This window comes from Eumetopias jubatus, unplaced genomic scaffold (genome assembly GCF_037043125.1).
Source record: "Eumetopias jubatus isolate StellerSeaLion01/CBP00866 unplaced genomic scaffold, mEumJub1_p1.0 scaffold_7, whole genome shotgun sequence".
Lineage (NCBI taxonomy): Eukaryota > Metazoa > Chordata > Mammalia > Carnivora > Otariidae > Eumetopias > Eumetopias jubatus.
In genome coordinates, this window is record NW_028274813.1 from 99,922,666 (window position 1) to 99,949,069 (window position 26,404).

Genomic DNA, 26,404 nt, shown 5'->3' on the forward strand with positions numbered 1-26,404 from the left:
TGTCTGTTGCGGCGCAACACGATCCTTGGACCCAGCGGGCGCTGTCAAGGTGATTCATTAAATGGTACTTGGCAGCCACGAGGCTAAGTTCACCTGCACAGGTGGGGCATCAGCGCGCGAGCAGCTTACCAGACGGTGGCCTCATAAAATAGCTTCTCCCCAATCTGGAAGGGGGTGGAGGGGAGATAAATAACGCTTTCTTGTGGGGAAAGATTGAGTAAAGAAGGAATGTGAGGGCTCTGAAGAGAATTACAGTGCAAGCACCATGGCTATTATCCTAATCGGGCACCATTTCAACACCTCTCCCTTCAAGTCAACCAGCCCTACAACAAGATTTATTTTCCAATAAGCGAAATCCCCGCCCGCCAACTCCGAGCGGCTTGGATGAGAGCTCTGTGGGAAACAGCAGCGACGAGGAGAGGCTATTTTGGGTGTGGGAACGCAGAGGGAGGAGGGGCGGCGCCGCCAGGCTGGGCGCGGGTGCGCGGGGAAAGCCTCCAGCTCGGGCTGCCACGGCAACCGCGTCCAGGCAACGCGCCCGGAAGCGGCTCGGGCGGCGCGCGGCGGCTCGCGCCCCCCGGGAGCCGCGAACCCGGCCGGGCCGCGCGCCGGGCCAGGCGGCAGGCGCGCGCTGATTGGACGGCGCTCCCCGCGGCGCGGGCCCGCAGCCGGGCGTCCCGCACAGCCCGCGCCAGCGGCCGCCGCACCCAGCCGCGCCGACGAGGACATGGGCAGCCGCGGCGCGCCCGCCCCCCGCGCCGGTGAGTGCCGCGCCCCGGGCCCCCGGCCGGACGTGCTCCGCTCCCCGGCGGCGGGAGCTCCTGGGACGGCCGGTGACCTTGGGGCAGCCGCCGGGGAGACAGGCTTGGGGGGCAGAGAGAGAGCTGCGCGTGGCCCATGTGACGTGCTGCTGGCGAGAGGGTTAACTGCATGCTGACGCGAGGGGATGAAGTTGGGCACAGAACGCAACTGGCATTGCATTTTTGCGGGGGCCGGGGGGAGTTGCGTGCTGGCAAACCAACAGAAGCCGGGAGGGACTGTCGGGGGGAGCTGGGGTGGTGCACAGATTGCCAGAGGGTGCTGGTAAGTCAGCCGTCCCACTACTCAGAGCTGAGTGACCTTGGACAGGTTAACCTCTATGCCTCCCCCCACTCCTTTCTCATTAAAAGGAGAGGCTTGGGCTCTTTGCGGTTCCACAGTGCTGTGGTACCATTGCACTGTGAGGTTAGAAAGGACCCCAAAGTATGGTTCTGCAGGTACAGGATATACAGGACTTAATCATGTTTATTCGACAAGGGGTTTCCATTAACTGGCTCTCAAAGTGGCAAGAAATCTCATCGTTTTATGGAAGATTATAGACAGAAAGCCGTGGGTGGCCCAGAGAGTGGCTTCTCAAGATGTCCAGCTGAAAACCTCTTGGGTGCTCTAAAAGTCATGAACAAAATCAGGGTTAAGCCTCCTGAGTTGTTCTTTCCTGGAGTTAATCTCATAGGAAACTTTGTATTTGAACAGGTAAAATCAAACCCAATAGTGGCAGGCAGCAGCAAATTAAGTGAGTCATTTCTTCAATATGCACGAGGTTGTGTGTGTGTGTGTATGTGAGTGCGCGCGCGTGTGTGTGCGCGTGCCCGGCTGCGCTCACGCTCTCATCTTAAAGTCTGTGTATGTCAATGATAGAAATTATTTCATAGGAGTAACCAGAAATAATGCTAGAATGGTTTGAGCCCGCAGAAGTGCAGCTGTCTGAGAAACAGGGGCAAACATTTGCAGCTTGCTCTTTAAATAGGAGTTGGGTTTGTGAAAGTAAATAGATTCTTTACTGAGAACCATCCCTAGGGTTTGCCCATTGTGTCTGAGGTGGGGGCCTTGTCATGGAGTGTGTGTCTGTGAGGAAGGTACTCCTGAGACGCAGTAAGTAGGCTGTGACACCTCTTCTATTTTTAGCATCAGCTGGTGCTAAAAAGACACTCAGGCCCCTTTCTATATTCTCATTCCATAAACTTCCCTATTCCAAGGAGAGGAAAGGGAGGAAATGCCCTGTCCCTCTCATGGGTCCTTGGGGTTGCCTCTTCTGGCTTTCTGCTCTAAAGCCACCCTTAATGTTCATTCCAATCTGACTTCATCTGTATAAAAACGTGGGTTGGGAAGAAAACATTTTCAGTGTTAATGAATAACCTTCTGTAAGCTTGTTTAACTGACGGTTTAATAATCTTTAATGGTTTACATGTTAGAAATCTGATAGCATTCAGACAGAAAAATCCTTACTGCAGGAATTCAGCCACTAAGCCCTACAAATCTTTAATGAATCACACATCATTACACTTGGAAACCTCGTGGACAAACTAGTCCACCTTCTCTCTCTGTAGGCCGCTGGCCTGTGTGTCTCCAAACCTGCCTTTCAGTCTCTTGTTTCTCACATCCTGCAGCCATACTTCTGAATTTTCATTTTCCTCAGCCGAGCCCATCTTCCGTCCCTCCCCTAGCACCAGAGACCGAGTGAACAATTTCTCTCAGAAGAGCCCTCTCCCGTCTCAGTCTCACCAGAGCAGGGATTGGATTCCCTGCTTCTCAGTGCCACTTCCAGACCATTAACCCGTCACTAACAAAGTCTTCCGTTTACAAGGTCATGCTGTCTGCTCGTGCCCTGTACCTTCCTTCTTATGTTCTGGATCAGTGCTTGCCAAACCTGGTGGCTCCTTAGAATCACCCAGAGTATTATGAAAAATGTGGGTCTTTAGACTCTCTCAAATACACCAAATGAGAATCATCAAGATGGGCAAGACCTACAAATCCTCATTTTAAAAACAAACCCAAAAAGAAGAGGGAGGAGGAAGGAGGCTGGGGAGAGAAAACAGAGTTCTGTGGGCGATTCCGATGTACACCCAGGTTTGGCAAGCATTTCCCTTGATGCTACAAAAAAGTAACAGACAGATAAACACGAGCAAGTAGCTTCATTCTCTTCTCTACCTTGTCTCTTGTCAGTGCCTTTGAGGTTTATGTTGAGGCTCTATTAACTCACTGACCTTGAAGTTCCTCAAGATCTTCAGCATCAAATCCTATGGCCTTAATGTCCACTTTACTTCAACCACTCACATTTTGGACTTGTTTAGTCTTGGGAATTTTTTCCACCTTCAAGATCTGGACTTCAGCCTGCTCAGCGGATTCTTAACACTTACAGCACTGGATTTTAACCATTATTGAGGACTCTGGTCCCTTAATTGCTTGCTGTTCCAATCCCTCTGTGGCTTCATTTCTCCGCTTGGAGTCTAGATGTTGCCAGCCATTTCTCTTCTGTCCGGAATCCTGGAATCTTTATTCTTAACATATTCGGCTTCTTATATTCCAGTCCTCAATCCAAAATCACCCTCATTATCTACTTTTTCTTCTCCCAGCCTGCCAAGTTACCCAGGAGAAAGTCACAAAGACCTGTGGACTGGTTCCACTGCAAATTAATGCTGGCTCTAATTTCACCTAGGTCTTGCTTTTCTATGAAAAAAAAAATACCCATCTTTTATTAACTCTCAACTGCGTTCCTTTAGAGGTTGTGCCAGATTTTCCCATTCCTTACACTTCCAGTCAGTTTCCTTTCAGCAGATAGCCTTTTTTCACTGAAGAGATGAAGGATGTCCACGTCCTGGTTTACTGCCCTCTGCCTCAATGTAAGCTCTCATTGTAACCACCTCACCACCCCAAACATTTTTTTTCTTTTTTTTTTCCAAAGATTTTATTTATTTATTAGAGAGAGGGAGAGAGAGCATAAGCAGGGTGAGGGGCAGAGGGAGAAGCAGACTCCCCGCTGAGCAGGGAGCCTGCTGCAGGGCTCGATCCTGGGATTCCGGGATCATGACCTGATCCTAAAGCAGACGCTTAACCAACTGAGCCACCCAGGCCTCCCCCGCCAAACATTTTTCTTTACTCATCTTTGTCCTTCTTTATTTCCTCTTTCTCTGAGGGAACAAAATCTCTACAAGTCCCCTCCCCATAATTAACCCACATATACTACACACTCTCCATTCTCTGGACTTTTCCCCTTCTTTCTTGCCTCATGTAGGAACCTGCTCTATTCCCTTTATTCAGTTTCTTTGGTCCCTCCTTACTCTGCCCAACTCTCACCCCACCATATACGCAAGTCATCCTTCTCATAATAAAAGAAACTGCTAGAGTCCCAGCTCTGTCCACTAGAACTTTCTGTGATGATGGAAATATTTTGTACCTGTGCTGTCCAGTATGATCATCACTAGCCACGATGTGACTGCTGAGCACGTGAAATGTGGCTAATGAGGAACTCAATTAATAGTTTTTGTTAAAATTTTTAAAAGATTTTTATGTATTTATTTGAGAGAGAGAGATAGAGAGCACACATGAGCAGGGGCAGAGGCAGAAGGCGAAGGAGAAGCAGACTCCCCACTGAGCAGGTAGCTGGATGTGGGGCTGGATCCCAGGACCCTGAGATCATGACCTGAGCCGAAGGCAGACGCTTAACCAACTGAGCCACCCAGGCGCCCCAAGGTTTTGTTAATTTTAAATTCATTTCAACAGCACATGGGGCGATGGCTACGGTGTCTGGCAACATAGTGGTGCACCCCGCTGCTGTGTTCAACCGTCTTCCTTCCGGGTTTCCCTCCTTTGACTGCCCACTCACTTGTCTGGCCCCATCCTCACTTTTGTGCTGAAACTGCTTTCTTGTAGGACTCCCGCAGTGATGTCCTAGTTGCGGAGCTGAGGCCTTTGCTCTGTCTTTCCCTCCTTGATCCGCCCTGCCGCCTGCTGCCCAGATCTCTCTCTTTCCTTGTCTCCGTGTCACTGGTTATCCACGTGCAGCTCGATCCTCGCTGCCTGCTGTTTACCCCTGACTTCCGAACGTAGGATTTTGTGGGGCCCTGTTCTTGGCGTTCTTCTCTTCCTCTGCTGGCCTCCTGCCTCCTCTCTGTCCCAGCTGTCAGCTCACCTTGGGGCTGACGTTAGTTGTCCTTGGGTGGTTGCCCACGATTCACTTGCATCCTGTTCTTTCGTACCCTTCTGCCTCTGTGAGACACGTACCCCCAACATTCCTGTTATGCAGGTGAAGGACTTGGAGCAAAGAGAAATTAGAATAACCCGAGTCAGTGACCGGTTGTGAAGGAGCAGGCCTGGGAAAGGAATTCCGGCAATCTGACCTGAGAGCCTGCTTTCTCTAGGCTTTCCCTAGACCTCCAGAGGCCTGCCCTCGCCCAAATCCCATTCGGAGTCCGACACCCAGAAGCCCGACTGTTTGGTGTCTAAGCAGCTCTTCATCCTGGCTTCCTTAAATCGCTTTCCCCTTTTTTAACTTTTTATTTTGAAATAATTCAGATTTACAGAAAAGTTGCAAGAATAATTTAAATAATTTGCATCTTTAACCCAAATTCTGTAAATATGAACTATTTGCCCCACTTGCTTTATTTTTCTCTTTCGTGCTCTCTCCACACACACACACACACACGCACGCACGCAGGCACACACACATGCACACATACATATGTTGTAGTTTTTCAGAGCCATTTCAGAGTTAAGTTATAGACACGATGCCCCTTTACCTACCTCCCCCAGTACTTCAGCATTATTTCCTAAAAAACAAGGACATTTTCTTGCACAATGTCTAAAATTGAGACATTGTCATTGATTCTGTGCTGTTGTCTAATCTACAGACCTTGTGCACGTGTCACCAATAGCCCTAATAATGTCCTTTATAGTAAAAGAGGAGGAAAAAATCTTTAAATCTTTTGCTCTGTTAGTCGTCATGCCTTTTGAATCTCCTTTCGTCTGGATGGTTCCTCAGTTGTTCTTTGTCCTTCATGGCCTTGATGCTTTGGAAGGGTACAGGCTGTTATTTTGTACAATATCCTTTAACTGGGGTTTGCCTGGTGTTTCTCATGGTGGATTTCGGGAGGCACCCCACAGGGCAACAGTGTGCCCCTCTCACTGCATCCCCTCATGATTTCTGTGCCTAGCACCAGCCTCTGTGACCCACTCTTGACCTCAGGGGTCATTCTAGCTTCTCTTCGCCACTCTCCCACATGCAGTTGGCCATTGAGTGTGGAGGTGCTCCCTGCGCAGTCTCCCTCAGTTGTTCACTTCCCTTCTGTTTCCACTGCCTCCCTCCTGTTTTAGAAGTCGACGCCTCTGCACACAATCCCAGTGGCCCTCCACCCGGAAGCTCTGTGCTGGGAATTTCTACTAGTCTTCGTGTCTTCCGCTTTGCCCTCCCTCCACCCTTTCTCATGCGGCCCTGTGTCCTTAACTCATCCCTTTGAATGCCCAGCTCAAATGCTTTTCTCGATGGCCTGGTTCACACTGGTCCTGCCTTCGGCTCAGAGGCGAGGCCTGGTTTGTACCACTCACGCGGCAGGTACCAGCCTCTCTACTCTTGCCTAGTGGCCTGCCTGTTTTATTTTCCTGTCGACTTGCAGCTCTGGAGTGTGGGAGCTGTGTCTTGAGCAGCACTGTCGAGGCTCAATGAGTATTTGCTGACTGGACTCATTTCCTTGATGAAATCAGGTAGCGAACTGTGCAGGGTGATCCTAGAGTTGTCTGCTAGCACCTGGTATGTGATGGTAGGTGTGAGACCCATGCCTTACTCCAGGACTCAGGTAGATGGAAGTTCAAAATAGGGCCTTTTAGCAAAGCGACGGGTAATTGGAAAAGGTACTAACGTGTTGTAAGTGGAGTAAGTGATTTTCCCTTGATGACACCTGAACCTTGCGTGTATGTGTCAAGACAAAGAATTGGCACATTTGATTAAAAAAAAAAGAGTAGAGAAACCTAACATAGCATATTAAAATGGCCCATCTATTTCTTCACACTCCAAATGAGCAGCTGCATGTGTGAGGAGCAGTTTCTCAGGCTCGCATCCTCCCTGGGAGCCCTCGGACCACCTGTTTCCTCTTCCTTGCGTAGCCACCTCTCTCCCCTCTGCTCGCCCAGCAGCTGCCTTTCTGCCTTCACTCTTCCCCGCCTTCTCCCGTGTTTCTCCTTCTGCCCCTTCCTTTCCCTTAATAACTCTTCTGCTTTCATCCCTCTCTCTGTATGCATTATTTTACTTTTTGACTTGTTGGATGTGGTTTTATGTTCCATGTGTTTTTAATATAAAAGCAGGTGAAAAAAGATAAGACAGTGTTTTTGTTTTTGTTTTTATTACTCAGTGGTCTTCTGTTGCTCCCCCCACCCCCCGCCCCCCACCCCCATGGCTCAGCAGTTCTTGGTATTTTAAAAACATAGCAGTGATAATAAGATGATTTATTTGGTTACCTTTCTGGCCCACCAGGAAAGTTACTGGGAATGTGCTGGTTGACAGACAGCAAAAGGCCTGAATTTTTCAGTCTCTGTTAAAGCAGAATTGGCATTTGAAGTCAGTCGTCAGATTTTCGGGTAGTGAGTTGTTGAGCTCGTTGGAATGACAGTATTTCTGCTCCAGGCGTGCCTGTGCTTGCTGGCTGGTGGTCAGCTTTTTTCTCATTCTTAAGAGAATGCTTTTGTGCAGATGACATCTTCTCTGGATAAAGTAGCTGCAGAAGTGAAGGCAGGAGAGTCTGCTGCTCAGCGGAGTGGGGCTTACATACAAAGTGTGTTTATGTGGGAGAGAATGTGTGGGGGTTGCTTTCACATTATGGAATTCTTAAAATTGTTGAACTAGGAAGATGTTATTCAGAAACCCCTGGTGCCTTCAGCTTGTTTTTTGTTGATTTCAGATTTCTTTTTTCTCCATTTTTAATTATCTCTTGAAGAGCACAGGAGTCCTCCCCTGCTCTCTCTAAAATAGTTATAAAATTAATGCACTGAAGTCAAGTTGTTACTCTAAATAAAAGAGTCTCTCATAGACTCCTGTGTTCAGCAGAGAGGTCCAGCCCCCTCCTGCTGTGTATGAGAGAAAGGGCAGAAGCTGGAGGCTGGATCTTTTTTCCATGGTCAAATCCTTAGCTTTTCAGTCAGAGATGCATGTAGAGTAGAACCCAAAAGTCACAACTAGAATTCTGTCTGCAGACACAGTCGTGCCTTCCTTTCAATGGTCCTTGGTGCATCTGGGGGTGTAGGTAATTTAGTAGGTAGAAAGTTTACACCAGCTTTTAGTAATATTTTTTTTTCTGTTCTAGCTGTTGCCTTTTGCAGATTCCCTTTTTAACATTTGGTAATGTGTCTTCTCTAATGCTAGAAAGAAAGTTGCCAAATATAGCTGTGGAGCATAATAAAACACCCTAAAAGTAATATTAAGACACTTCTTTTTGGTGTGGGTGCCCGTGTGCACTGCAGGGCAACCTGAAGGAGTCTGCCAAGCTCACAGCTGGAGGGGATCTTGAGTCAGCAATCGATATGTCATCTGGGCAGAGCAACTCAATAATTAAAATGGTGGGCCTTACCACATTAGAAAAACAAGCCAGTGAACACATATTTATGAGTGTCTGTGAAGAGGTGCTGTGCTGGGCTTCACGGGGGTTATGGATGCCTGTGGTAGGATGTCCCTGCTGCCCCAGAGTAGCTCAGCTGGGGAGACATAATCCATAAAAAGTTCAAATAACAATAGAAGATTTATTTATTTATTTATTTTTTAAAAGATTTTATTTATTTATTCAAGAGAGAGAGAATGAGAGATAGAGAGCACGAGAGGGAAGAGGGAGAAGCAGATTCCCCACTGAGCAGGGAGCCCGATGTGGGACTCGATCCCGGGACTCCGGGATCATGACCTGAGCTGAAGGCGGTCGCTCAACCAACTGAGCCACCCAGGCGCCCAACAATAGAAGATTTAAATAGCATTTCAAAATGGCTGTTATTAATAGATGGGAACAAAAACCAATCTGTTTTTGCAAGGGTTCTCCTAAAAACGTTAACATCGTTCTAAGGTATGGAGAATGGATTAAAGCCACACTGGTGGCTGTTCCTCGGGTTCTAGGGGTTCAGATGATTCCAGTCCATTTGTGAATCCATCTGGACCTGACAGAGGCCACATATGTGTTACAGATTTACTGGATCTCATCAGTTATGTAGCAATCCCTGCTCTTGCTGGCAGCCACCATCAATGTTTTGAGCATTTTGAAGTTTTTGTTTGTTTGTTTTTAATGGGTCAAAAACACAGCCGCTCTTCACCTCAGCAGAGGAGAAAGAAAACAAGTCTTGCAAAGTAGAATCAAGGCCATTTTCACAAAAGGCATTAGAAATAGTTGCCTTGGGACCCTGTGGAGGGACTCACACTGTCGCTGGAACCTAAGACTTTTGGGACGCCGTGCTGGGGGCTCCCACCGATGGCGGCCACCGGACCTGTGTACGACTTCTGATTCCCGACATAAGGGCAATCCAGGGCTTTGATGAAGGCTTCAGCAAGCGTACCGGGCTCAAGTCTCATAGTGTGCCCACAAGGGAATGGGGCTTGGGGAATAATTCACAGAAAAGTGGAAGTTGTTTGATGAGTATAGAGTTTCAGTTTGGGAAGATGAAAAAGTTCTAGAGATCTTTATATCTAGAGATACGAAGTTAACACTACTGTACTGCACACTTAATAGTTTTTAAAGATGATAAATCTTGTTTTACCTGTTTTTAACCACAGTAAAGAAAAAAGAGCCCTGCAAACTTATTTTAACTGAACCATAGCATATCTTTTAAACCCAGAATCAGGCTTCTCTCTTGGTTTTGATAACTGTACATGGGCAACTTCTGGTTTTTTGTTTTGTTTTGTTTTTGCTCATTGGTTCATTCTTTTATTCAAAAAGTTTGTATTTAGATTTTTGTCCTTGTGAAAATAGCGTACTTATTAAAGTCTTTTAAAAATAAGGAAAAGTGGAATAAAAATGTACCCAATGCCACTATTTATAATTTATTTATTTACATTGTTTTAAAAAATATTATAACAGTACTTTTAGTACTGGAACCCCTGCCCCACTCCCCTCAGTTGAGGGACTTCTGGGTTGCTGGGGTAATGTAGAATTACAAAGAAATGTCAAGGTGTGTCAGGTAAGATTCAAAGAAGGACATTTTGGTATGAGGATGCCCAACGTCTTAGAGGCCGTGTGAGGCCTTATAACATTCCCTCCTTTGGTGACTTACCTAGATTTCTCCCAGGTCCACCTCATAACCATAATGCCATTTCCATCCCCGAATGTGCTAGCCCATACATTTCTTGCAAGGATGGCTCATCTACTCACCAAAATTCTGTCCAGGTTTAGGGAGAGGGAGCTGTCTATTAAGAAGAAGACAGGGTGTGCTTATTTGTGCTGTTTCATTTTCTTTGCACATAATTTAGAGGCACTCCCTCAATCTGAGCCCTGTGGTTAATTTATGGAAAGTTCCTGCTGTTATCAGGGGTCTCTCTTTGGCCATCTTCATCAATCTAATACTTCCGGCTTTGGAATTAGTCATCCCTGGCCTCGATTGCATGGCCCTCTTCCTCCTCCTTGTAAATCAAAACAAATGATTTACCCAGACACCAGCTATTCACATCACAGGGTCATGCCGGCAATTTGGCACAGGGTGGGTTGGGGGAATGGCATTAAAGGTAGCCGCAAGTCAAGGAAGGGTTCATTTGGGGCGCCTGGGTGACTCAGTCGTCAAGCGTCTGCCTTTGGCTTGGGTCATGATCCTGGAGTCCTGGGATCGAGTCCCGCATCAGGCTCCCTGCTCGGCGGGAAACCTGCTTCTCCCTCTCCCACTTCCCCTGCTTGTGTTCCTGCTCTCGCTGTGTCTCTCTGTCAAATAAATAAATCAAATCTTAAAAAAAAAAAAAAAAGGAAGTGTCCATTCATGGAGGCAGAGCCCTGTGGTGGGTCAGATCAGAGATGGGAGGAAGGCAGATAAGGGTGACCTGTGCACACAGAGGGGTGGTGGTTGTCTTGTCCTTGAACGCTCCATTCACCTCCATGGGCCCAGGGTCAGGTGAGCTCCTCACCTTGGAGAGGAGGAGGAGAAAGAGAGGGGAGTATGGTAGAGGTAGACCTTAAAAATTGGTAGGTCCTTTAAACTCAAGTTAGAATGTTTGTACCATCTAAATTGTGGTGCCAAGGAACAAAGCTCTTTTCAGGCTCTGATTATGGTTTTATATAGTACTATAAATCCTTTTTCAAATCTTGTTCTTTAAAAAAAAAACTTAGCATTATAGCTAGCATATCAATATTTTCTATGTTACTTCATAGTCTTTGTAACCATTATTTTAAATAGCTATTGATATTCTCTTGAGTGGATGTGCCATGTTTTAATTAACTATTTTATTATTGGACATTTAACCAATAGCCACTTATAGAAATATTAACATTTAGATAAGATCACATATTAAGTATGGATAAAATGCTTTAGGGCTAGAGATTTGATGAAGATCAGTTACTGTTCTAATTTCATGGTCCTCAGGAAGTCTAGGGCAAGATTAAGTTCTAGGTGTGTGTGCTGGAGAGACTAACACTTTGACTTCCTTCCTACTCTTTGGTCTTTACGTGATTGTTTGTTTGTTTTAAAGATTTTATTTATTTGTTTGTCAGAGAGAGCAAGAGCACAAGCAGGGGGAATGGCAGGCAGAAGCAGACTCCCCACTGAGCAAGGAGCCCAATGTGAGACTCAATCCCAGGACCCTGGGATCATGACCTGAGCTGAAGGCAGACGCTTAACCAACTGAGTCACTCAGGCATCCTTGTTTGTTTATGTTTAAGTAGGGTTGGGAAGAAGTAATTTTCTTTCTTTTTTAATGATATAATGAAAAATTAAGAAGTAAAACATACATTTAGTTGAAACCCTCTGTATCCATATGTCTGGTCCCTCTGTCTCTCACTCAGAGACAAATATGACTCTGATTTGGTGTCTTCCATTTCCATGCTCATCTTTAGATGTTATAGATTTGGCATATTATTTGGCATATCTTAAGCCTTAGGTGTCCATATCCTTCTTCGGCTTGCTTTTTTACTTAATATGTTTGTGAGATTCATTCACATTGGGACTTGCAATGCTAATCCATTTATTTCCACAACTGGTGGTTCTTCCATTGCATGAACGTGTCATGCTTTATTCATCCTTTTGCCTAATGATGGGTGTTCAATCCACCCCCACAACCACCACCTACTTTTTTTGCTCTTAGAAACAATGCTACCTTGAGTATTCTTGTAAATGTCTCTTTGTGAACATGGTTGAGAGGTCTTTTTTGGATATTTCTTAGCAGTGGAATCATTGGGCCATGGAGTTTGTGCATCCTCAGCTTTACTAGATATTAAAGATTGCTTTCCAAAGTACTGGTACTGATTCACATTCCCATCTGGTGTTCCTGTTGTTCCATATATATTCCTGTCAATACTTTATCTTGCCACGCTTGATTTTTGCCAACCTGATGGGGTGAAATGGTAAACCTTGCAATTTTATCTCTTGTGGCAAATTAGATTTATTTTATAATTTGTTTCCACTGGCCAGCACAGAGCCAGTGTTATGAAAAAACTTGTTAAAGTTCTTTCTTTCTTTAATATTTTTTTGAGATTTTTAAAAGTAAAACAACCATTTAGAAATTTATTAAAAGACTTAAATGTTAGATTATAAGATAAATAATCTCTTCGCAGTGAGCAGAACTACACCCTGTGTGATTTCGCAGGTGATTACAGCTGCCCACTGAGGACAGGTGACTGCCCCTTGATGGGTCTCTGCTGTATTCTGTTGGTTAGAAGCAAGTCACAGGTCCCACCACACTCAAGGGGAGGGGATCACACAAATATGGACTCCAGGGGGCGGAGATCATGCGGGCCACCTTACATCCTGGTCTGTCCCCCACAATAGGTACCATGTTGTGATCATCATGTTTCACTGTCAAGTTTTGCGTTTCAGGTTTAGATGTTTAGCACCACTACGGCAGTCGGAGACAGATTTCAGGAGACAGACTCTCGCAAGTCTGGTTCCCATCGCAGTGAGAAAAGTAGCTGGCAGACTGGGGCTTGTGCTGCTTCTCACATGTTCTCCTTTTACACACATCCACATGGGAAACTAAATGATGTGCTTGGTGAGTGTGGGCTCAGGGCAGAGGAGTGAACAGGAATATCTTAGTGGCTAATGTCATTGGACCGTGAGAACTTTTAATACATCCCTCTCCATCACGGAACCCTTCCTTCGGCCTCAGATTCTTAGGTTGTTGGAAACACTGATAAATTTTGCCTCTTCAAACTCTGCTTTTACTAGATGTGCTGTGTATACTATCCCCCTTTCTGGTTGCACAGTCTCTAGTCAGAATATAATTCAGTTGATTAAACTCAACATTATGAAATGTCTTCATTTCTGTCATCTGTCCTTAAGATTCATTTATCCAGCAAACATTCATTGATCATCACTGTGCCAGGTGCTTGGAATAAAGCTGTGGAAAATTCAGCTCTTCTTGGAGCCCACAGTATAGAGCCAAAGACTGACATTGAACCAGTAATCACAAATGTGATGACTGCTTGCCCTGTTTTACTTGTGAGTGTCAGCAGTATCTTGGATTGTTCTTACAGATCTGCTGATTTCATCCCTTCTTGATTCTTTAGATTTCATTGTCAGAGTCTCTGTCTATTTTTTAAGATTTTATTTACTTATTAATTTGGCAGAGAGAGAGAGAGCACAAGCAGGGGGAGCGGCAGGCAGAGCGAGAGGGAGAAGCAGGCTCCCCACTGAGCGGGGAGCCCAACATGGGACTCGATCCGAGGACCCTGGAATCATGACCTGAGCTGAAGGCAGACTCTTAACCAACTGAGCCACCCAGGTGCCCCCAGAGTCTCACTTTAACCTCAATTTTGGAAGTAGCTTGCACTCCGCCCCTCAAACTGTTATACTACCTGCATCATTTCATAAAATGAAGGAAAGGAGAGGAAAATAAGAGACCAAAAAGTTGAACTAAATCATGATTTAAAATAACATTTCAGTGTAAATGTTCATCAGTAAGGGGCTGCGTAACAATTTGGTGTATCCATTCAGTGTAATATTTTGCAGGCATTAAAAATCATGATGTGTCTTTATATATTTACATGGAAAGATGTTTATGATACAGTGCCAATTAGGGAATGCAGGGTACACATGCTATAGAGTATTTATTTTTCTCAAAAAGGAAAACGTATCTTGGAGAGAGATCTTTAAAAAAATGTAAATCGATATATTAACATCAGCAATTTCTGAGTGGTGATTTTCACTTTGTTCTTTACACCTTTATGTAGAGCTTAAATTTTAATATTGTATTAATCACAGAAAGCATTTTTCAGTTTAAGAAAAGGTGTTTTTTAAAATGTTTCAAATTTCCTCATACAAAATACGTGTGTTGCAAATTGTTGTTTTCACATATGTGCCCTGATTCCAAAACACAAGTGACAAGCATTGCTTCACTGTAGCTGTAACCTCAGCAAGTGCTGGTGCCAGGAAGAATAGCCTCCACCAAATGAAACGGTTAAAGCAGATGTCCAGTCATTTCCCCACTAGTTTCACACAGGAAACCATATACTACCTCCTTTAACAAATGAGTACTATTTGCTAGACCATTTATCTAAGGTTTTATTTTTATTTTTTTTTTAAGATTTTATTTATTTATTTGACACAGAGAGAGAGAGATAGGGAGAGCAGGAACACAAGCAGGGGGAGTGGGAGAGGGAGAAGCAGGCTTCCCACCAAGCAGGGAGCCCGATGCGGGGCTCGATCCTAGGACCCTGAGATCATGACCTGAGCCGAAGGCAGATGCTTAACGACTGAGCCACCCAGGCGCCCCTAAGGTTATTTTTTAAAAAGAGATGTATTTTCCATCAGATGTGCATTAGCCAGGGAAAGGAAAGGAACCAGCCCTTCCTGGGAGCGTGTGGATTGCCCTAAGGCCAGACTGGGTTGTGGATTCCCCATAGTCCTGCTGTGGGTAATGCCTGGTGAGGAAGAGGCAGAGGCCGTAGGTTCAAATCCCTGCTCCGTTCTTTCCTGGCCATGTGTGGTTGGGGCGGTTGCCGAATATTTCTAAGTCTGTTTCCTCTGGGTAAATGGTGATAAGAGCATTCCTTCACCGATTGAGGATGAATTCAACTAATGCCGATGAGTGTGCTCTGAGGAGTGTCTGACATGGGTAACAGTTGGTGAGAGTGAGCAGCTCTTATTTAAGTGGTCCCTGGGCCCAACAAGGTAAGGCCAGCCTGCTAAGATCACAGCAGGGAAGCCAGCATTCAAATGAGGGTCTTTCTGACCTCACTGCCCTGTGCTTTCCGCGCTGGAGAAGTATGCCTGTCTGCTTGCCGGTGCACAAAGCAGGAGTGGGAGAGGCTGGGAGAGCACAGACAGGAGGGGGAGGGAAAATGGACAGTGGGAATGGGAAGTTAAGAAAATGGAAGGGGCAAAGGAAAATGCAGGGAGAGCCCTGAGGGGTAGGAAAAGGAAAGGAAGTGGAGAGGTGAGCAGAAGAGTGGGAAAAGCAAGAGGGAGGAGAGGGGAAGGCGGAAGTTCCTGCCCTCCCCGGCTGAGTTCCTGGTCCCAGGACCTCTCCCCTCTTCTGACCCTCCTGCAGCTTGCCTTTCCCCTTCTTAGCCCTGGCCCCTCACCACACTGCCTCAGCACTGCCCCAGGACAAAGTCTGAGCCCTGAGCGTGGGTTAGAGCTAAGTCAGAGCATGACTCCCTCTCCCACCTGTCTTTCTAGACACACCTTCAGCTGTTCTCTGCTCTCTCTTCTTTCCCTCTATTTTTAACTATAAGAAAATAGACTTTTTTCCCCTACCACCAGATTACAACCACTTTATTCATAAGTGCTTTGCCAATTTTTTTTTAAAATTCTGACACTCAGCAGAACCCATCAGTTCTGTATTTTGATAGTAAACTGAAAAACTAACTTAATTTTTGTATAATTGGCATTTTATTTTTCAGTTAAAGCTGCCATTATCAAAATCATGTATCATTTTACATTAAGTGATACTGTAGGTGTTTCTACCCAGTGTCATCTTACTTATTTTTTTAAAGGATTTATTTATTTTAGAGAGGGTAAGGGCAGAGGGAGAGGGAGAGAGAGAATCCAAGCAGACTCCCCCCCCCCCCCCCCCCCCCCGCTGAGCGCAGAGCCCAAAGCAGGGCTCTGATCTCACTACCCGGAGATAATGACCTGAGCCAAAATCAAGTCAGATGCTTAACCACATGAGCCACCTACGTGCCCCCAGTGTCATTTTACTTATAAAAATATAATAAGAATCCTCATAATCACAATTATTTTGGTTTAGATAATAGCATTTCCCTTTACTCTTTAGTGAACTCCCAAACTCTATTGATAATTGCATATTTTGGGCATTTTGATTTTTACTTTATTTTTTTAAAGATTTTATTTATTTTTTGACAGAGAGAGAGACAGTGAGAGAGGGAACACAAGCAGGGGGAGTGGGAGAGGGAGGAGCAGGCTTCCCGCGGAGCAGGGAGCCCGATGCGGGACTTGATCCCAGGACCCTGGGATCATGACCTGAGCCGAAGGCAGACGCTTAACAACTGAGCCACCCAGGCGCCCCTGATTTTTACTTTTTCTTATTTCTTTCAACACTTCTTCCCTCCTTGCTTTACCTACCTGTCCCTTCCCCTAAGTTCCCCAAGTGTTTTAAACTCATAAACTGGGGATTAATATTATAACAGCAAAACACAGCAGAGTCAGACTAGTATACAACTCAGATCTGCCTAATAATGTTGTAGGCCTACTTGTAGTGCTAGAGTTCAGATTTATAAACGGTGCAGGAACTGATAACCACAGGCAGGTCAGCCAGAATTGATGATGGAAAGATCTGGAAATGATCTTTGAGAAGTTATTTAGCCCAGTGACTTATTTATTTTTAATCCTAATTCTTTGCGATATAGATCCCATTGTTCCGGCAAAGAATCATGATACTAACCAACCAAGCAAGCTCACAAACAAATTCCCACCACATTTCATGAAGAGGGCACCCGTTCTGAACAGACCTTGGTATGTGTTGTGAACTCATGCCATGTGACATTTCCTGTCCTAGAGAGTGCATGGTGCTTGGTAGTAGGTTTGTTACTGAAAAGCGGTCTCAGCCAGTGAGTGGTGGATAGACTCCTTTTTCAGCAAGGTGATGTGGCTGGGCTTCTGTAGCTCAGGCAGGAAAATTCCAGAGGGATGAAATGACCTTCAGCCAAGGGGATTCCAAAAGTGTCCATTCATTTACAAATACTATATTGAGTGGCTGTTTGGGATGCAATCTCAGTAAAGAACTATACTTTATAACTAAAACATTCTCTAATGCTTTCATTGCTGCGGTTTCTGACACTGGCATGCAAGTCATGCTCCCATTAACAGACAGGAGTCTTCTAGGTCAGCTTTATGTCTATTAAGATTTGAAATGTGCCCTGAAGGAGCATGTAGTTTAGTAGGGGAGACAGACTATTAAACAGCTAAAAATAATAGAGTATAATAGGTAGTATAATTTGTTCCTTTCCAGGTCTCTGTATGGAATAAAGTGCTGAAGAAACACAAACGAGGGAGCCATTTGATTGAGTTGAAGGGCAGGTGAGGCCTTAAAGGATGAATAGGAATTTTCTAGACAGGCAGGGAGGAGAAGGGTGTTTCCCATAGAGCTCATGGACAAAGGTGTGAAGACAGAAGAGTCATGACATATTCAAGGACAGTGGTGGCTGGAGTGGCACCGTATGGGGCTGGAAGAATGGACTGGGCCAGAGTTTGCTGGGAGCGTAGAAAGTAGAGGTGAGGGCGCCTGGGTGGCTCAGTCGTTAGGCATCTGCCTTCGGCTCAGGTCATGATCCCGGGGTCCTGGGATCGAGCCCCGCATCGGGCTCCCTGCTCCGCGGGAAGCCTGCTTCACCTTCTCCCGCTCCCCCTGCTTGTGTTTCCTCTCTCGCTGTGTCTCTCTCTGTCAAATAAATAAATAAATAAATAAAAAGAAAGAACGTAGAGGTGATGTTGGAGTGTTGAGGAAAGAAGGTGTGCAACGATCTGTCCATCCTCTACTCTGGGAAATCCTACTCCTCATTAGTTCCTCTCTGACCTAGCTGCTACCCAGGAGAAAGTAAAGCTTCTCCTTTTTTCCTCCCTGTGTGTTTTTGTTCATAGCCATCCCATTGTCTCATGGTTGACTTAGATACCTATCTTTCTCTGTAGGCTGTGAAGTCCCGGAGGGGTCAGGATTTTGTCATACATATTTAGGTTACTACTCAGCTGCATCTTAGATGCCAGATAAATGTTTCTTGGATCAGGCTACTCCATAGATTAATATCTCAACTAAGGTATATTACAACTTTAAAATGGTAAAGATTCTGTGATTCTAAATCTTAACATCTTCCACACTGGCCTAATTTCATGTAGTCTATATGACAGAGATGATTATCTTAAGAACTGAAGAACTCCTCTGGCATCATAATTTGTTTGGCATGAATCACTTTTTTTCTTAAATGTAATTTGTTTAAATTCAAAGTTCTTTGTCTAGGAAAATGAAATGTTCACATTTTGAAACTCTAAAAATAATACACTGGAAGAGTTGATGCCAAAACAGTGGTTTCAATCAGAAATGCTCTCTGAATCCAGCATCTAAATGAGAACTAATTACTGAATCAGATCACAGTTACTAGGCATTCATTGTTTTAAGGCAATTAACAGGAGTATTGAGAAACCTAAGTAATGAAATATTTTAAAAACTCTCCAGTTTTGCTCAAATTTCTAATGTGTTGGGATGGCCAAATGTTCCTCATAGGCAAGATATAATATGAATGATGATATTTTATAATAAAGTTTTAATGAATATCAATCTCATTCTCTTCGTGGATAGATAGGCTCCCCTAAATCAGATCCAATTGATCATGTATTTTTTGATTTATGTCATTTAGAAATAAGTGCTCTTAATTTGCTATGGAATTTGCTAAATTTGCTGAGATCAGATTTACTAAGGTAGTTTCCTACCTTACATGATTGAATAAAGCCTTTAAAGAAACTATCTTGTTTCTGTAAAAGTGCTTTCTCAAGCTTGAAATGCAGTTATGGGGGGAGGAAATTTCAAGACAATCTGCTTAACAGTCCTCATTAATCTGTCTAGCAAGGCTTAGCAGTATTAATTTTGATTTTGCTTCATTCTTTTCTCCTTATTTGGAAACATTTGCTGTTTATTTCATGTATAGGATATAAGACATTTAATAATATAACTGATTGGTATGTCAGTATAATTTATGATCCACTTAGTAACTTAATAATAAGCTTTAGACATCATTTAAATTCCAGATATAAACTGTTAAATAATTTAATGCTTATTTTTTTCAACAGATGTGAATTATTAAAAAGAAAATGGCCCAACGGAGCACTGCATTTCCTTCTCTCGTCACCGAGGAAAGGTATAATATATGGAAAATATGCATCTAAGGTATACTTTTCCTTTCCACCAATCCCATGAGGGCTGCTAGTGGGTGTGATGGTTATTATAAATGAAGCCTTGTGACTGTTACATTACCCAGGGATGATTTTGTTCAAGGGCAAGAGAAGTGCAGTTGCATCCGTCTCCAGCATCCAATTTGTAGGATCTGCTCAGTGATAGTGAGAAGTGGAGACTTCATAATAGCCTTACAGTACAGCTATACTTCTGGTCCCTAGGAAAATACAACTCTGGAGGCTCCGGGGCTAATGTCCCCCTAACCCTTTTAAATCAGAAGTTGTAGATTGGAGGGTCCATAGAGCAGAATTGGCTCATGGAAGCACATTGTTTGGCCAGCATTATCTTAAATAGTTTTTAAATGACTTGTTAACATTTAAAAATCAGGTGATTTCACATACAAGCCTGAATTTCCCACTTTTCTTGAAATACGAGATAATCTGGAAAAACAGACCTGCATTCCCAGATGGCGACTTGTGGATGGAGCAAAACTGTGGCTGCCTTTAGTGGAGGAATGCCCTTTCCAGGTCTCCAAAGTCCCTTCCCTGTGTATCATATGTGATGTACATCATTCATTTATGTCACCTGCTTGACCCTTGTAGGCATTTGAGTTTATTGTTTTTTTTTTTTTTTTTAAAGATTTATTTATTTATTTGACAGAGAGAGACACAGCGAGAGAGGGAACACAAGCAGGGGGAGTAGGGGAGGGAGAAGCAGGCTTCCTGCTGAGCTGGGAGCCCGATGTGGGGCTCAATCCTAGGACCCTGGGATCATGACCTGAGCCGAAGGCAGACGCTTAACGACTGAGCCACCCAGGCGCCCCTTGAGTTTATTGTTATGTTAAAAAAACTGCTGTAGGGGAATGGAGGAGGAGGGCATGTCAGGAGACTTTGTGAATGAGCTTGATCTTTATAGATTTTTCTTTAAAGATTTATTTATTTTAGAGCATGTGCATGTGCAAGCAAGGGGAGGGGTGGGGAGGGGTGGGGAGGGGCAGGGGGGGTTTGGAGAGAGAGAGAGAAAAAGAGAGAAAGAAGCAGACTCCCCACCGAGTGGAGAGCCCAACACGGGGCTCGATCTCACGACCCTGAGATCATGACCTGAGCTGAAATCAAGAGTTGAGACGCTTAACCAACTGAGCCCCCCAGGCGTCCCAATAAGCTTGGTCTCAATAAGCTTAGATTGGAATTGGGCACATTTCAACATGCCCAGTTCCACCAACCTCTTGCTTTTGGAGGTCATGGAGCCTGCTACCAGCACAGTTGAGGCTCTGGGTATGATTGTTTAAAGATGCCTGGCTCTCCGAGAAAACTCTCTGTGGCAGAAACCCTGCCTCAAACCCCATTTAGCTTGTAGGGAGAGATAATTTGCATTTCCTTCTCTGGGCAGTCTTGAATCTGACCTTTTGAAAATGACTTTTTCCCAATGAACAACCCTAGCAATGTGGCTCCCTCCCACAGGCGAGTTAGAACCATGCCCCGACACAACCAGTCCCTGACCATGGCACCCTACTCATCTGTAAGCCTCGTGGAACAACTGGAAGATAGGATCCTCTGTCACGAGAAGACAACTGCTGCCCTCGTGGAGCACGCCTTCCGGATTAAGGACGACATCGTCAGCAGTTTGCAGAAAATGCAGAACAAAGGGGGCGGTGACCGCTTGGCCAGGCTTTTCTTGGAGGAGCACATCAGAAACATAACTGCCATCGTGAAGCAACTGAATCGGGATATCGAGGTGAGTGAGGTGTGTGAAAGTCAGGGTGGCTGCCTGCCTTCCTGCAGATGGCTCCTTCCCCCGTCGCGTGGGGTCAGCTAGTCGAGGGCCTGCCTCCCCCAGCAGTAATGCATTCAGACCAAAGCTTCCTGCCTGTGTGTTCTAGTGATCACCAAGGAAACAGCTGAGCAAATATCCTAATTAAATGTATTTCAGTATTTGATAGCAGTTACTGTCAGTGTTATTTATGTTTAATCTAAATTTACCTTGCTGGCTATTAAATCACTTTGTTTTGTTTGGCTCTCAATGGAGAGAGAGAAGAACGAGTCAAATAATTTCTCTGTGAAACCCTTTATATCGATGAAGATAGCTATTAAGTCAATTACTAGGTCAGCCTTTGCTGCTTCGGATTAAATGTTTCTAGGCCATGATGATTATATATAATACAGTTTATTACTTGAACAGTTTAAGGATTTGAATTGCTTCTCAGACTTTCCTTTTATTGCTTTATTTTTTTTCTCTGAAATGAGCCCAATAAAAAGCCAATATTGTCAAAATTTTTAAGATTCGTAAATTGACTGCTATCTATTGAACAATCACAGGGACCACACAGTTTCACTCAGAAGCTTAAGATCATTTAGGGCCTGGGTTTTCATTACTGAATACTGGTAATGTCCTTCACCTGTAATTTTTAAATATATAAATAAGAGGTAGGTGGACAGATTAAGGAAAACCTTTGTTTCAAGTCATGGAGATTGTATCTGAATTATGCTTCCTGAAATTTTCAGTGTCAGATTGTGTTTATTTATTTTTTAACAGCTCTATTGAGGTATGATTTATAAGGCACAAAAATCTACCCAGTGTAAGTATGTAATTAAATATTTTTAGAAAATTTATAGAATTGTGCAACCGTCAATACAATTCAGTCATAGAACATTTCCATCACCCTGAAAATTTGTATAGATCTGTGTGCAGTCAATCCCCACTTCTACCCAGGGTCCCAGGCAACCACTAATCTGCTTTCTGTCCTAGATGTGCCTTTTCTGGACATTCCATATAAATGGAGTCTTACAATATGAAGTCTTTTGCGATTGACTTTTTTCACCAAGCATAATCATTTTGAGGTTCAGCCATGTTCTAGCATGTATCAGTGCAGGCAAACCTCAGAGATATTACAGGTTTGGTTCCAGATCACCACAATAAAGCGAATATCGCAATACAGCAAGTCAAATGAATGTTTTGGTTTCCCAGTGCATATAAAAGTTATGTTTATACTATACTGTAATCTATTAAGCATGCAGTAGCATTATGTCAAGAAAATGTGCATACCTTAATTTAAAAACACTTTATTGGGGGCACCTAGGTGGCTCAGTCGGTTAAGCATCTGCCTTCAGCTCAGGTCATGATCTCAGGGTCCTTGGATTGAGCCCCGCATCAGCCTCCCTGCTCAGTGGGGAGTCTGCTCGTCCCTACCCCTCTGCTCCTCCCCTCCACTCACGCTCTCTCTCTCAAATAAGTAAATAAAATCTTAAAAAAAAAAAAAAACCCACTTTATTGCTGTTGGGCTCCATGCTGGGCAAAGAGCCTACTTAAAAAAAAAAAAATTAAAATAAATAAAAATAATACTAACCATCATCTGAGCTTCCAGTGAATCATAATCATTTTGCTGCTGGAGGGTCTTGCCTTGGTGTGGATGGCTGCTGACTGATCAGGGTGGTGGTTGCTGAAGTTGGAGTGGCTATGGCAAGTTCTTAAGATAAGACAGTGATAAAGTTTGCTGCATTAATTGGTTCTCATTTCATGAACAATTTCTCCATACGTACGATGGTGTTGATACTATTTTACCCACAGTAGAACTTCTTTCAAAAGTTTTATCAACTAGGTTTATGTACTGTTCTAAATGTTTTGTTGTTGTTTCGACAGTCTTCACAGCATCTTCGCCAGAAGTAGACTGGATCTCAAGAAACCACTTTCTTTGCTCTTCCATAAGAAGCAGCTCTTCATGCGTTATCATGAGATTGCAGCAATTCAGTCCCATCTGCAGGCTCCACTTCTAATTCCAGTTCTCTTGCTATTTCCGCCACATCTGCAGTTACTTCCTCCCCTGAAGTCTGGAACCCCTCAAAGTCATCCATGAGGGTTACAATCAACTTCTTCCAAACTCCTGCTAATGTTGATATTTTGACCTCTTCCCATGAGTCACAAATGTTCTTAACAACATGTAGAATGGTGAATCCTTTCCAGAGGGATTTCCAGAAGGAATCACTAATCCATGGTAGCTCTAGCTTTATGAAATGTATTTCTTAAATAATAAGACTTGAAAGCTGAATGTACTCTGTGATCCATGGACTGCAGAATGGATAGTGTGTGAGCAGGAATGAAAACAACATTTATCTCATTGTACATCTCCATCAGAGCTCTTGAGTGACCAGGTACACTGTCAGTGAGCAGTAATATTCTGAAAGGAATCTTTTTTTCTGAGCAGTAGATCTCAACAGTGGGTTCAAAATACTCAGTAAGCCATGTGGTAAAACAGATGTGCTGTCATCCAGGCTTTGTTCCACTGACAGAGAGCACAGGCAGAGTAGACTTAGCATAATTCTTAAGGGCCCTAGGATTTTCATAATGGTAAATGAGCATTGGCTTCAATTGCAAGTGACCAGCTGTATTAGCCACTAACAAGAGAGTAATCCTGTCCTTTGAAGTCTTTTTGTTTGTTTGTTTGTTTGTTTGTTTTTTGAAGTCTTGAAGCCAGGCATTGACTTCTGTCCAGCTATGAAAGTCCTAGATGGCATCTTCTTCCAATAGAAGGCTGTTTCATTTATATTGAAAATCCGTTGCTTAGTGTAGCCACCTTCATTAATTATCTTAACTAGATCCTTCTAGATAACTCGCTGCAGCTTCTACATCAGCACTATTGCTTCACCTTGCATTTTTATATTATGGAGACAGCTTCCTTCCTTAAACTTCATGAACTAGTCTCTGCTAGCTTCAGACTTTTCTTCTGCGGCTTCCTCACCTCTCAGCCTTCATAGATTTCATAGGATCCAGCCCCGCTTTGGGCTCTGCACTCATTGTAGAGTCTGCTTAGGATTTTCTCTCCCTCTCCCTCTCTTTCTGCCCCTCTCACTCATGCTCTTTCTCTCTCTAAAATAAATAAATTTAAAAGAAAATAAAAAATGGGCGCCTGGGTGGCTCAGTTGGTTAAGCGACTGCCTTCGGCTCAGGTCATGATCCTGGAGTCCCGGGATGGAGTCCCGCATCAGGCTCCCTGCTCAGCGGGGAGTCTGCTTCTCCCTCTGACCCTCCCCCCTCTCATGTGCTTTCTCTCTCTCTCATTCTCGCTCTCTCAAATAAATAAAATCTTTAAAAAAATTAAAAAAAGAAAATTAAAAAAAGAAAATAAAAAATAAAGTGAGAGATGTGTGGCTCTTCCTTTCACTTGAACACTTAGAGGCCTAATTTCAATATTGTTGTGTCTCAGGGAACAGGGAAGCCCGAGGAGAGGGAGAGAGATGGAGAGAGATGACTAGTTGGTGGAGCAGTCCGAACACACACTTACACGGGTGCAGTTTGGTGTGCCAAAACAATTATGATAGTAATGTCAGAGGTCACTTCCATGGTGATCACAGATCACCATAACAAATATAATAATAATGAGAAAGTTTGAAATATTGTGAGAATTACCAAAACGCGACACCGAAACATGAATTGAACAAATGCTGTTAGAAAAATGGCAGTGATAGACCTGCTTAATGCAGGGTGCCACAGACCTTCAATTTGGTTTTTTTGTTTTTGTTTTTTTTAAAGATTTTATTTATTTATTTGACAGAGAGAGACACAGCGAGAGAGGGAACACAAGCAGGGGGAGTGGGAGAGGGAGAAGCAGGCTTCCCGCGGAGCAGGGAGCCTGATGTGGGGCTCGATCCCAGGACCCTGGGATCATGACCTGAGCCGAAGGCAGACACTTAATGCCTGAGCCACCCAGGCGCCCCCAGACCTTCAATTTGTTAAAAAAAAAAAAAAATGCAGAATCTGGGAAACGCAATAAAACAAGGTATGCCTATAGCTTATATCTTTTTGTTTCTGAGTAATATCCTATTGTATGGCTATACCCCATCTTGCTCATCTGTTCATTAATTGATGAACACCTGGATTGTCTCCAGGTTTTAGCTATTATGAGTAAAGCTGCCATGAATGAACACTTGTGTACAAGCCTGTGTGGACATGTTTTCATGTCTCTTGGGTAAATTACCAGGAGTGGAATTCCTGGGTCTTAAAGTAAGCTTATGTTTAACCTTTTTTTTTTTTTTTAAGATTTTTATTTATTTATTTAACAGAGAGAGAGAGAGCGAGAGAGCACAAGCAGGGGGAGCCACAGAGGGAGAGGGAGAAGCAGGCTTCCCACAGAGCAGGGAGCCCGATGTGGGGCTTGATCCCAGGACTCTGGGATCAGGACCTGAGCCAAAGGCAGACGCTTAACCAACTGAGCCACCCAGGCGCCCTGCTTATATTTAACTTTTTAAAACATAGCAAAATAATTTTCCAAAGTGGATATACACATTTTACAGTCTCATCAGCAATGTATGAGATTTCTCGTTTCTCCACATTGTTATCATCACTTGGTATTATCTGTCTCGGATTATAGTCATTACAGTGGATGTGTAGTGGTATTTCACTGTAGTTTAATTTGCATTTCCCTGATGACTAATGATGCTGAGCACCTTTTCGTGTACTTACTGGTCATTTGCATGTCTGCTTTGGTGAAATGTCTACCCAAGTCTTCTGCCCATTTTTTTAAATTAATTTTTAAATTGTGGTAAGATATTTACCACTGTATGCAACCATAACCATAACCCACTTCCAGAACTTTTTAATCATCCCAAAGAGAAACACTGTTCCCATTCCACACTCCTCTCAGCCCCTGGTAACCTCTGTTCTGCTTTCTGTCTCTGTGGATTTGCCTATCCTAGGTACACCGTATAAATGGAACCATATAGTATTCTTTTGTGTCTGGGTTATTTCACTTAGCTTGATGTTGTAGCATGTTTCAGAAGCCATTTTTAAATTGGGTTATTTGTCTTATTACTGAGTTGTAAAATTCTTAAGATAGTCTAGATACAAATCCTCTCATATATGTGATGTGCAAATATTTTCTCTCATTGTATTTTCATTTTCCTAATGGTGTCTTTTGAAGTACAACATTTTTTTATTTTAATAAAGTCCAGCTTACCGTTTTTTCTTTTACAGTTTGTACTTTTAGTGTTTAGTGTTGTGTCTTAAGAACTGTTTGCTTGGGGTGCCTGGGTGGCTCAATTGTCAAGCGTCTGCCTTCGGCTCAGGTCATGATCCCAGGGTCCTGGGATCAAGCCC

The 26,404-nt window shown here is 43.9% G+C and overlaps 1 protein-coding gene across 1 annotated transcript in view; it reads left to right on the top strand.

The window, feature by feature from the left end:
* The first annotated feature begins 19,292 nt into the window (after nucleotides 1-19,292).
* The window catches only part of FAM81A (family with sequence similarity 81 member A), a 61,511-nt gene continuing 54,399 nt past the window's right edge, over nucleotides 19,293-26,404 (top strand). Inside the window, exons 1-2 of the mRNA XM_028099909.2 lie at nucleotides 19,293-19,312; nucleotides 20,779-21,052. Coding sequence (XP_027955710.1) covers nucleotides 19,293-19,312; nucleotides 20,779-21,052 — 294 coding nt within the window. The remainder of the gene's footprint in view (nucleotides 19,313-20,778; nucleotides 21,053-26,404) is intronic.